This window comes from Dendropsophus ebraccatus, chromosome 1, assembly GCF_027789765.1.
Source record: "Dendropsophus ebraccatus isolate aDenEbr1 chromosome 1, aDenEbr1.pat, whole genome shotgun sequence".
In the NCBI taxonomy this organism is placed as follows: domain Eukaryota; kingdom Metazoa; phylum Chordata; class Amphibia; order Anura; family Hylidae; genus Dendropsophus; species Dendropsophus ebraccatus.
The window spans coordinates 6,455,797-6,467,557 of record NC_091454.1 but is presented as its reverse complement, the minus strand read 5'-3'; the positions used below and the strand labels follow the sequence as shown (position 1 = coordinate 6,467,557).

General features: G+C 57.9%; 2 protein-coding genes across 5 annotated transcripts in view; one reads left to right on the top strand and one right to left on the bottom strand.

The window, feature by feature from the left end:
• The window catches only part of KDM5A (lysine demethylase 5A), a 34,585-nt gene extending 25,961 nt beyond the window's left edge, over nt 1–8,624 (bottom strand). For 2 of the 3 annotated variants that reach the window (XM_069965185.1, XM_069965194.1), the window contains exons 1-7: nt 7,388–8,624; nt 3,752–3,829; nt 1,519–1,641; nt 1,194–1,364; nt 814–945; nt 273–375; nt 99–187 (exon numbers count right to left, since the gene is read on the bottom strand). In XM_069965185.1, coding sequence (XP_069821286.1) covers nt 99–187; nt 273–375; nt 814–945; nt 1,194–1,364; nt 1,519–1,641; nt 3,752–3,829; nt 7,388–7,537 — 846 coding nt within the window. In that variant the 5' untranslated portion in view covers nt 7,538–8,624. The remainder of the gene's footprint in view (nt 1–98; nt 188–272; nt 376–813; nt 946–1,193; nt 1,365–1,518; nt 1,642–3,751; nt 3,830–7,387) is intronic. The other variant, XM_069965201.1, reaches the window with a different exon arrangement.
• Nucleotides 8,625–10,178: 1,554 nt separating this feature from the next.
• Nucleotides 10,179–11,761, top strand: part of CCDC77 (coiled-coil domain containing 77) — a 16,064-nt gene continuing 14,481 nt past the window's right edge. For both annotated transcript variants that reach the window (XM_069951520.1, XM_069951512.1), the window contains exon 1: nt 10,179–10,286. In XM_069951520.1, the coding sequence (XP_069807621.1) occupies nt 10,190–10,286 (97 nt within the window). In that variant the 5' untranslated portion in view covers nt 10,179–10,189. The remainder of the gene's footprint in view (nt 10,287–11,761) is intronic.

The window sequence follows — 11,761 nt, the reverse complement described above, 5'->3', positions numbered from 1 at the left end:
GAATTGTTACCATGGGCAGTAACATATCAAAAGTTGTGTGTGAGTGGAGTACTCCTTTACTACAGGGAGGCAGCAACTTATCTGAACAGGACACTTACGAAATTGACGGAGAGCGCTCCTTTCCGCTGCCGCATCTGCATCCCGAAGGCGTCCAGCTTGGAGCTCTTCCTCTTCTTCAGCAGCTCATCTGAAACAGCGAGAGACAAGGTGTGATGAGCCCAGGACGGATGGTGACTTATGTGTCAGCCCTCACACGGATGACCGTACCCTACCCGCTCTGTCTTTAACGCTGTCGCCGATCCCGATCACCCTGGGAGCCGCCCCGAAGGCGTGCAGCTTCTTTACCTCCGGGCTCTTACTGATCTCCACAGACTCCTGCAACACAACCGGCACAATAACACTGCTGAAGGGGTTAACTGAAAGCAAACGCCGCTACCTGTGGGGTAACCCGAGACCTCATCCATTAGTAAAAGCGTCACCTGGCCCTATGTAAATAAAGCTCAACCGGCGGCGGATAGTGAAGACGTCTGCAACTCTACAGTATATTATACTGTCTGCAGCCGGTGTTAGAAAAAAGCTGCAAAACAGCGCCACCCCTGTCCTCAGGATCTGTGTGGTATTACAACTCTATTCATTTTAATGGAACCGAGCTGCAATATCGCATCCAAACTGAGGGCTGAGGTGGAGCTGTTTCTAGAAGAAAGCAGCCCTGTTTTTCTAAGCCTGGATAACCCCTTTATTGTAATGTGTATGGTCATTATCAGCAGTGTTCCCCTTTATAATTGATCATAAAAGAGAAAACTAAAGCGGCACCTCAGACTTGATTCTCCGGGATCTCTTCAAGGGAATGTTCATCTTCTCGGTTCTGGCGGCGTCTTTGGTGTCCTCGCAGGGTTCGGCCACTTCCACTTTCTCCTCCACCTTTAGGCTTGGTTTCTGGATTCCCTGAGGAGTCACAGAGAAAGGGAACGGTGTTAGAATGTCAGAGGCAAAGGTTAAAGGGGGTGTTATCCAGAATTACGGGGGGAAACCGTGCCACCCCTGTCCTCAGGTTATGGGCGGCATTACAATTCGTCTCCATTCACTTCAATGAAACAGAGCTGCAATGCCAACACCCAATCTGAGCACAAGAAAGCGGCCATGTTTTTCTAATCCTGGATAACCCCTTTAAGGTGGGGTGTGTGACCACTCACCATGAGACTGATCCCGGACTGGAAGAGCTCGTAGGGGTAGAGAATCCGCTCATAGTGCAGCTTCAGTAGAGACCCCGTGCCCTTCCCGGACACGTACCCCAGGCGGCTGCCCACCTTTGACCATTTCTTCTCCTTACAGATGATGTCAAAGCCGCCTTCACTGGAAACAACCTGCAGGGGGCAGAGGAGAGCAGGAACCCAATGGGTCAATGGATAGAGGCTTATAGCATAAGGCAGCATTGTGGTGCACACTATCATACATAGTGGGACACAACATCCATCTGCCCTGGTATATGGGATGAATGAGTGGTCACATGATCCTCACCTTACTCAGTGCATACAGGTCCAGGAGGCGGCGGTCCACCACCGGGATGCGGAGTGTTGATCCCTGCAGCTCCCAGAACTTTGCCAGCTGATCCAGAAAGTCCAGCTTCACGCGGGTCATGGCCTAAGGAAGAAGACAAGGAAGTAATCAGCCGAGCTCATCCTACAGCCGGAGTGGCTTAGAGGGGACCCCCTCCCTCCTCCTCCTCCTCCTCAGACCCCCTCCCTCCTCCTCCTCAGACCCCCTCCCTCCTCCTCCTCCTCAGACCCCCTCCCTCCTCCTCCTCCTCAGACCCCCTCCCTCCTCCTCCTCCTCAGACCCCCTCCCTCCTCCTCCTCAGACCCCCTCCCTCCTCCTCCTCAGACCCCCTCGCTCCTCCTCCTCCTCCTCAGACCCCCTCCCTCCTCCTCCTCCTCAGACCCCCTCCCTCCTCCTCCTCCTCAGACCCCCTCCCTCCTCCTCCTCCTCAGACCCCCTCCCTCCTCCTCCTCAGACCCCCTCCCTCCTCCTCCTCCTCAGACCCCCTCCCTCCTCCTCCTCAGACCCCCTCGCTCCTCCTCCTCCTCCTCAGACCCCCTCGCTCCTCCTCCTCCTCCTCAGACCCCCTCCCTCCTCCTCCTCCTCCGACCCCCTCCCTCCTCCTCCTCCTCCTCAGACCCCCTCCCTCCTCCTCCTCCTCCTCAGACCCCCTCCCTCCTCCTCCTCCTCCTCAGACCCCCTCCCTCCTCCTCCTCCTCCTCCTCAGACCCCCTCCCTCCTCCTCCTCCTCCTCCTCAGACCCCCTCCCTCCTCCTCCTCAGACCCCCTCCCTCCTCCTCAGACCCCCTCCCTCCTCCTCAGACCCCCTCCCTCCTCCTCCTCAGACCCCCTCCCTCCTCCTCCTCAGACCCCCTCCCTCCTCCTCCTCAGACCCCCTCCCTCCTCCTCCTCAGACCCCCTCCCTCCTCCTCCTCAGACCCCCTCCCTCCTCCTCCTCAGACCCCCTCCCTCCTCCTCCTCAGACCCCCTCCCTCCTCCTCCTCAGACCCCCTCCCTCCTCCTCCTCAGACCCCCTCCCTCCTCCTCCTCAGACCCCCTCCCTCCTCCTCCTCAGACCCCCTCCCTCCTCCTCCTCAGACCCCCTCCCTCCTCCTCCTCCTCAGACCCCCTCCCTCCTCCTCCTCCGACCCCCTCCCTCCTTAGACCCCTCCCTCCTTAGACCCCTCCTCCCCCTCAGACCCCTCCTCCCCCTCAGACCCCTCCTCCCTCTCAGACCCCTCCTCCCTCTCAGACCCCTCCTCCCTCTCAGACCCCTCCCTCCTTAGACCCCTCCTCCCCCTCAGACCCCTCCCTCCTTAGACCCCTCCTCCCCCTCAGACCCCTCCCTCCTTAGACCCCTCCTCCCCCTCAGACCCCTCCCTCCTTAGACCCCTCCTTCCCCTCAGACCCCTCCCTCCTTAGACCCCTCCCTCCTCCCCCTCAGACCCCTCCTCCCCCTCCGTCCCCTTCCTCAGACCCCTCCCTCAGACCCCTCCGTCCCCTTCCTCCTCCTCCTGTCCCAGACCCCTCTGTCCCCTTCCTCCTCCTGTCCCAGACTCCTCTGCACTCCTCATCCTCCGGCAGTAGCATAGTAATCTCAGCCCATCACTTAGCATGTAAGTACTGCCCACAATACGACAACCCCCACAGCAAACCATCATAGGGACAACTCCGTTTAGCAACAACATATGGGAGAGTTCCCCTTTAAGTTAATGAATGAGTCCCCAGCAGTGACCTGAGCGCTCTCGGCAGTAATCTGGGAGTAACCTGCCGGGCGCTGTCACCTTCTATAAGGAGGATAATAGAGATTACTACTGACCGCACAGAGAACCACTACAAGCTCTGGACACCCTGCATCCCATTCACATAGATGGAACATAGCAGTATAAAGTGATTGTGTCCCCATGACAACACTTCTTGTGTCTGAGCTCCAGAGCCAGGGCTTAGTTCATGTTATAAGATCCCTCATTGCTTTCTCTGAACCAGAATCATGACCTGGATTATTCTGGGATGTTTTGTCCCTATGATGGAGCCTGAGAGCAGGAAGTGTTGTCATGGGGGTCACAGAAGTCTTTTTTCACATATCTAGATACATAAAGATTGTTACAGCCTGTACATATTGGGGGTCCAGAATGCAGATCACAGACGGGACCCCCAGTAACCCCCCCACACAAACACACATTACATCCAGGTCCATAGTAAATGAGACACTCACCTCCAGCTCATTGAGACGCTGCACCCGGGGGGTGAAGGAGAAGCTCTTCACATCGCAGGCGAAGGGCGGCTGCCAGTCCTGTGGAGGAAACAGAGTGAATGTCAGTGAGAGCTTGCTCCTCTCTGGCTGATAACAGAGAACAATAAATGGCTGGGACCCAACCTCAACTACTACTGGGGGGCTCCCGAGATCCATCTATCATATACTGAAGGTCTATAGGGACACTTCAAAGGTTTTGATTGGTCGGGGTCTGACTCTACACGGTGATAGAGGAGGAGGAAGAGCGCAGTTCTGTGCTTCACTCCTCCAAATCAACTTCATAGACTTAGAAAGCAGCTTGTCTTGTGCTGTGAGATGGGGGTCACACAGAGGCTTCGTACAATCACAGGACCCCCGATGCTGCAGGAACTACAATCTCGTCCCATCAGGAAACCAGCCCTACAAGTAACATTAAAGGGGAACTCCAGAGGGAAAAAAAGGTTTTCAATTCACCTGGTGTCAGAAAGTTATACAGATTTGTACAGTATATTACTTCTGGACAGTTCCTGACACAGACAGAGGTGGCAGCAGAGAGCACTGTGTCAGACTGGAGAGAATACACCACTTCCGGCAGGACATACAGCAGCTGATAAGTAATGGAAGACTGGAGATTTTTTAAATACAAGCAATTTACAAATCTATATAACTTTCTAACTCCAGCTGATTTGATAGAAAAAGAAAATTGCCAGAGAAAGCGGTAAATAAATTCAGAAAGTTTCCGTCTTTCGGAGACTTTTTCATGTTTTAGGTTAAGCAAAAATTCCTACAGCGCATAGAGAAAAAAATAAATTAAAGCAAACGTAAGCAGTTTATTTAGCATGAAAAAACAGCCCGGAGGTAAAAACCACGGATAAAAAAATAAAATAAAATATAAAACTTCACACAACAGCCCGGAGGTCTCACTGTCCAGGAGAAAAACACGTCCGATTTCTGTCTCAGATCGCAACCAACCAAGACAGAGCGATCCCTCCGGGCCCCGGGATCAGGAGCCTCACAAGCAGCATTTTTAGTTACAGCCCTTTACCAAAGATTAGTATTAGTATAGAGCAGTGATGGGGAACCTTCAGCCCTCCAGCTGTTACAGAACTACAATTCCCATCATGCTTGCTAAAGCTTTGGCTGCCCAGGCATGATGGGGATTGTAGTTCTACTACAGCTGGGGGTCTCAGGGTTCCCTGGTACAGACCCTGCCCCCATAACCCAGACCCCGTCCTGTCCCCCAGATCCTGCCCCCATCACCCAGACCCCCCCAGCCCATCACCCAGACCCATCCTGTAATTCAGACCCTGCCCCCATCACCCAGACCCCCCCCAGCCCACCACCCAGACCCTGCCCCCATAACCCAGACCCCGTCCTGTCACCCAGACCCTGCCCCCATCACCCAGACCCCGCCCCCATCACCCAGACCCCCCCCCCCAGCCCATCACCCAGACCCTGCCCCCATCACCCAGACCCCCCCAGCCCATCACTCAGACCGTGCCCCCATCACCCAGACCCCCCCAGCCCATCACCCAGACCCATCCTGTGATTCAGACCCTGCCCCCATAACCCAGACCCCGTCCTGTCCCCCAGACCCTGCCCCCATAACCCAGACCCCGCCCCCATCACCCAGAACCCCCCCAGCCCATCACCCAGACCCTGCCCCCATAACCCAGACCCCGTCCTGTCACCCAGACCCTGCCCCCATCACCCAGACCCCCCCAGCCCATCACCCAGACCCGTCCTGTAATCCAGACCCTGCCCCCATCACCCAGAGCCCGTCCTGTAATCCAGACCCTGCCCCCATCACCCAGACCCCCCCAGCCCATCACCCAGACCCTGCCCCCATCACCCAGACCCCCCCCCAGCCCATCACCCAGACCCGTCCTGTAATCCAGACCCTGCCCCCATCACCCAGACCCCGTCCTGTAATCCAGACCCTGCCCCATCACCCACCCCCCCCCCAGCCCATCACCCAGACCCTGCCCCCATAACCCAGACCCCGTCCTGTCACCCAGACCCTGCCCCCATCACCCAGACCCTGTCCTGTAATCCAGACCCTGCCCCCATCACCCAGACCCATCCTGTAATCCAGACCCTGCCCCCATCACCCAGACCCTGTCCTGTAATCCAGACCCTGCCCCCATAACCCAGACCCCCCCCAGCCCATCACCCAGACCCTGCCCCCATAACCCAGACCCCGTCCTGTCACCCAGACCCTGCCCCCATCACCCAGACCCTGCCCCCATCACCCAGACCCTGCCCCCATAACCCAGACCCTGCCCCCTGTCACCCAGACCCCGTCCTGTCACCCAGACCCTGCCCCCATCACCCAGACCCTGCCCCCATCACCCAGACCCCCCAGCCCATCACTCAGACAGTGCCCCCATCACCCAGACCCCCCCAGCCCATCACCCAGACCCATCCTGTGATTCAGACCCTGCCCCCATAACCCAGACCCTGCCCCCATAACCCAGACCCCGTCCTGTCCCCCAGACCCTGCCCCCATAACCCAGACCCCGCCCTGTCACCCAGACCCTGCCCCCATCACCCAGAACCCCCCCAGCCCATCACCCAGACCCTGCCCCCATAACCCAGACCCCGTCCTGTCACCCAGACCCTGCCCCCATCACCCAGACCCCCCCAGCCCATCACCCAGACCCGTCCTGTAATCCAGACCCTGCCCCCATCACCCAGACCCCGTCCTGTAATCCAGACCCTGCCCCATCACCCAGACCCCCCCCAGCCCATCACCCAGACCCTGCCCCCATAACCCAGACCCCGTCCTGTCACCCAGACCCTGCCCCCATCACCCAGACCCTGTCCTGTAATCCAGACCCTGCCCCCATCACCCAGACCCATCCTGTAATCCAGACCCTGCCCCCATCACCCAGACCCTGTCCTGTAATCCAGACCCTGCCCCCATAACCCAGACCCCCCCCAGCCCATCACCCAGACCCTGCCCCCATAACCCAGACCCCGTCCTGTCACCCAGACCCTGCCCCCATCACCCAGACCCTGCCCCCATCACCCAGACCCTGCCCCCATCACCCAGACCCTGCCCCCTGTCACCCAGACCCCGTCCTGTCACCCAGACCCTGCCCCCATCACCCAGACCCTGCCCCCATCACCCAGACCCTGCCCCCATAACCCAGACCCCGCCCCCATAACCCAGACCCCGTCCTGTCACCCAGACCCTGCCCCCATAACCCAGACCCCGTCCTGTCACCCAGACCCTGTCCTGTAATCCAGACCCTGCCCCCATCACCCAGACCCCTCCAGCCCATCACCCAGACCCTGCCCCCATTACCCAGACCCACCCCCAGCCCATCACTTAGACCCTGCCCCCATAACCCAGACCCCGTCCTGTCACCCAGACCCTGCCTCCATCACCCAGACCCATCCTGTAATCCAGACCCTGCCCCCATCACCCAGACCCTGTCCTGTAATCCAGACCCTGCCCCATCACCCAGACCCCCCCCAGCCCATCACCCAGACCCCGTCCTATAATCCAGACCCTGCCCCCATAACCCAGACCTTACCTTGGGGGGAGGGGGGGTCTCTGCCCCCATCTTACCTTGGGGGGGGGGGGAGGGGGGGTCTCTGCCCCCATCTTACCTTGGGGGGTCGGATCTTGCAGATTCCGGTTCTCTCGGCGATGGGCCGGATGCGTCCTATGAAGCTCAGGGGGTCGGAGAACTCCTCCCAGCTGGGCTCAAACACCGGGCACTCCGGCGGGGGCACAAACTCGCTGTAGGAGGCGGCCATGGCGGGAGCGATGCTCTGCTCACACACAGTCCGGCTGGGGGGACGATCTGGTCCGGTGATGATGATGATGATGGCGGGCAGGTCTGTGCCCTTAGCCGTATCTCCGCATCCCAGCGGGGGAGATCACACCCCAAAATCCCTACTGTCTCTGGGATCGCCCCATTAATCCCCAACAACAAGACCTCCCCCCGGGGTTATATCCGATCCCTCCTGACAACCACATCCACCCCGGAGAACGGCCCTGACAACCACGACGGCTCCAGATCACTCCAGGGAAAAAGACAGATCACTCCTGACAACCAGGGATCCAGAAGATCACTCCCCCCACAAAATGGCTCCAGTAGATCCAGAAAAAGACTGCTGACCACCAGGGTCCCAGTAGATCACTCCTGATAAACAGGGACACAGATTAAAGTTGACAACCAGAAATCCAGTAAGTCAAACTTGTCAATCTGGGCTCCAATAGATCCCTGCTTACTAGAGATCCAGTAGATCACTCCCGACTACGAGCAGATGACTCCCGACTACCAGGGCTCCAGTAGATTACTGCTGACACCAGAAGAATGGTCCTGGCAGGCGGAGATCCAGTAGATCCCTCCCGGTAGGCAGGTTACCCCTTGGCTCCGCTCCCCCGGGTCACACAGGCCTCTCCCGGGCCCCGGGTCTCCGCTCCCCCGGTTACACGGGCCTCTATCCCGGTCTCCGCTGCTCCGGGCCCCCGGGGTCTCCGCTGTCCTCCTCCCGGGCCCGGCTCCAGGGGCCCCTCCTGCCCAGGTAAGATGACGGGGCCCTGGCAGCCGCCTCAGGCCCGGCACACTCTCTCCGTCACCGGGCAGCCCACACCGGTTTGTTTTCTTCTCAGTCCGAGGCCGGAAGTTGGGGGTCACCGGAAGCCGGAACTGTCCCCCTCCGCCAGCCGGGGCAGGTAGTGCGCAGCTGTTGGGAGGAGGCGGCAGCCGGACCCGGGGATGAGGTCGGTGCGGAGTCAGGACGATACCGGGGATGAGGACGGAGCCGTCATAGTGATGAAGAGTGGGCGGAAGGATCTGCGGCGGCGGAGGACGAAGAGGAGGGATCACTCCGCGGCATCCTGTGCTGCACTACCGCAGGCGGCCAGCAGGGGCGCAGCGAGAACAATCAGCCCATTATAGAGAATAGGGAACTACGGGGATGACTGCGGAGCGCCCCGGGGGCGGCGGTTACATCACCTGGGACCACTACAACTCCCAGCATGGCCCGACCCACCGGAGAAAGGTCACAGCCTGACAACTACAACTCCCAGCATGGCCCGACCCACCGGAGAAAGGTCACAGTCTGACAACTACAACTCCCAGCATGGCCTGACAACAACTCCCAGCATGGCCTGACAACTACAACTCCCAGCATGGCCTGACAACTACAACTCCCAGCATGGCCTGACAACTACAACTCCCAGCATGGCCTGACAACTACAACTCCCAGCATGGCCCGACCCACCGGAGAGAGGTCACAGTCTGACAACTACAACTCCCAGCATGGCCTGACAACAACTCCCAGCATGGCCTGACAACTACAACTCCCAGCATGGCCTGACAACTACAACTCCCAGCATGGCCTGACAACTGCAACTCCCAGCATGGCCTGACAACTACAACTCCCAGCATGGCCTGACAACTACAACTCCCAGCATGGCCTGACAACTACAACTCCCAGCATGGCCTGACAACTACAACTCCCAGCATGGCCTAGCAACTACAACTACCAGCATGGCCTGACAACAACTCCCAGCATGGCCTGACAACTACAACTCCCAGCATGGCCTGACAACAACTCCCAGCATGGCCTGACAACAACAACTCCCAGCATGGCCTGACAACTACAACTCCCAGCATGGCCTGACAACTACAACTCCCAGCATGGCCTGACAACTACAACTCCCAGCATGGCCTAGCAACTACAACTACCAGCATGGCCTGACAACAACTCCCAGCATGGCCTGACAACTACAACTCCCAGCATAGCCTGACAACTACAACTCCCAGCATGGCCTGACAACTACAACTACCAGCATGGCCTGACAACTACAACTACCAGCATGGCCTGCAACTACAACTACCAGCATGGCCTGACAACTACAACTCCCAGCATGGCCTGACAACTACAACTCCCAGCATGGCCGGGCCCACCGGAGAGAGGTCACAGTCTGACAACTACAACTCCCAGCATGGCCTGACAACTACAACTCCCAGCATGGCCTGACAACTACAACTGCCAGCATAGCCTGACAACAACTACCAGCATGGCCTGACCCACCGGAGAGAGGTCACAGTCTACAACTACAACTCCCAGCATAGCCTGACAACTACAACTCCCAGCATGGCCCGACCCACCTGTGGCCCGACTCATCCTGCATACTACACCTCCTATCCCCATGATTACATTGCAGGACCAGTATTCTCAGCATCTCCGGGTAGCTGGCCCCTGGCACGCCATGCTGGGAGTTGTAGTTTTCAGGCCATGCTGGGAGTTGTAGTTGTCAGGCCATGCTGGGAGTTGTAGTTGTCAGGCCATGCTGGGAGTTGTAATTGTCAGGCCATGCTGGGAGTTGTAGTTGTCAGGCCATGCTGGGAGTTGTAATTGTCAGGCCATGCTGGGAGTTGTAGTTGTCAGGCCATGCTGGGAGTTGTAGTTGTTGTTACGCTACATCGGCTGGTTCCAATATCTGAACCAATAAATATAAAGGTTTCACTGTCTGAGACTTTTAACAGAGGTTTGTGCTGTGAATGTAGGGGACACTTTGGGGGTCCTGTTACCTATCAGCAGTTTGGGGGTCACCCTACAGATACCATTGGTTACATAGGGGGCCACTGGTCATGTGACCCCCATCCTACAGATACCATTTATTACAGTGGGGTCCACTGGTCACGTGACCCCCATCCTACAGATACCATTGGTTACAGTAGGGTCCGCTGGTCATGTGACCCCCCCCATCCTACAGATACCATTGGTTACAGTGGGGTCCGCTGGTCATGTGACCCCCCCCCCATCCTACAGATACCATTGGTTACATAGGGGGCCACTGGTCATGTGACCCCCATCCTACAGATACCATTGGTTACAGTGGGGTCCGCTGGTCATATGACCCCCGCCCATTCTACAGATACCATTGGTTACAGTGGGGTCCGCTGGTCATGTGACCCCCATCCTACAGATACCATTGGTTACAGTGTGGTTCGCTGGTCATGTGACCCCCCCCCATCCTACAGATATCATTGGTTACAGTAGGGTCCGCTGGTCATGTGACCCCCCCCCCATCCTACAGATACCATTGGTTACAGTGGGGTCCGCTGGTCATGTGACCCCCATCCTACAGATACCATTGGTTACAGTGGGGTCCGCTGGTCATGTGACCCACCCATCCTACAGTTACCATTGGTTACAGTGGGGTCCGCTGGTCATGTGACCCCCCCCCCCCCCCATCCTACAGTTACCATTGGTTACAGTGGGGTCTGCTGGTAATTTGACCCCCATCCTACAGATACCATTGGTTACAGTGGGGTCCGCTGGTCATGTGACCCCCCCCCCATCCTACAGTTACCATTGGTTACAGTGGGGTCTGCTGGTAATTTGACCCCCATCCTACAGATACCATTGGTTACAGTGGGGTCCGCTGGTCATGTGACCCCCCCCCCCCATCCTACAGATACCATTGTTTACAGTGGGGTCCGCTGGTCATGTGACCCCCCCCCCATCCTACAGAAACCATTGGTTACAGTGGGGTCCGCTGGTCATGTGACCCCCCTCCATCCTACAGATACTATTGGTTACAGTGGAGTCCACTGGTCATGTGACCCACACATCCTACAGTTACCATTGGTTACAGTGGGGTCCGCTGGTCATGTGACCCCCCCCCCCCCCATCCTACAGTTACCATTGGTTACAGTGGGGTCTGCTGGTAATTTGACCCCCCCCCCCCTCCATCCTACAGATACTATTGGTTACAGTGGAGTCCACTGGTCATGTGACCCACACATCCTACAGTTACCATTGGTTACAGTGGGGTCCGCTGGTCATGTGACCCCCCCCCCCCCCCATCCTACAGATACCATTGTTAACAGTAGGGTCCGCTGGTCATGTGACCCCCCCCCCCCCCCATCCTACAGGTACCATTGGTTACAGTGGGGTCTGCTGGTAATTTGACCCCCATCCTACAGATACCATTGGTTACAGTGGGGTCCGCTGGTC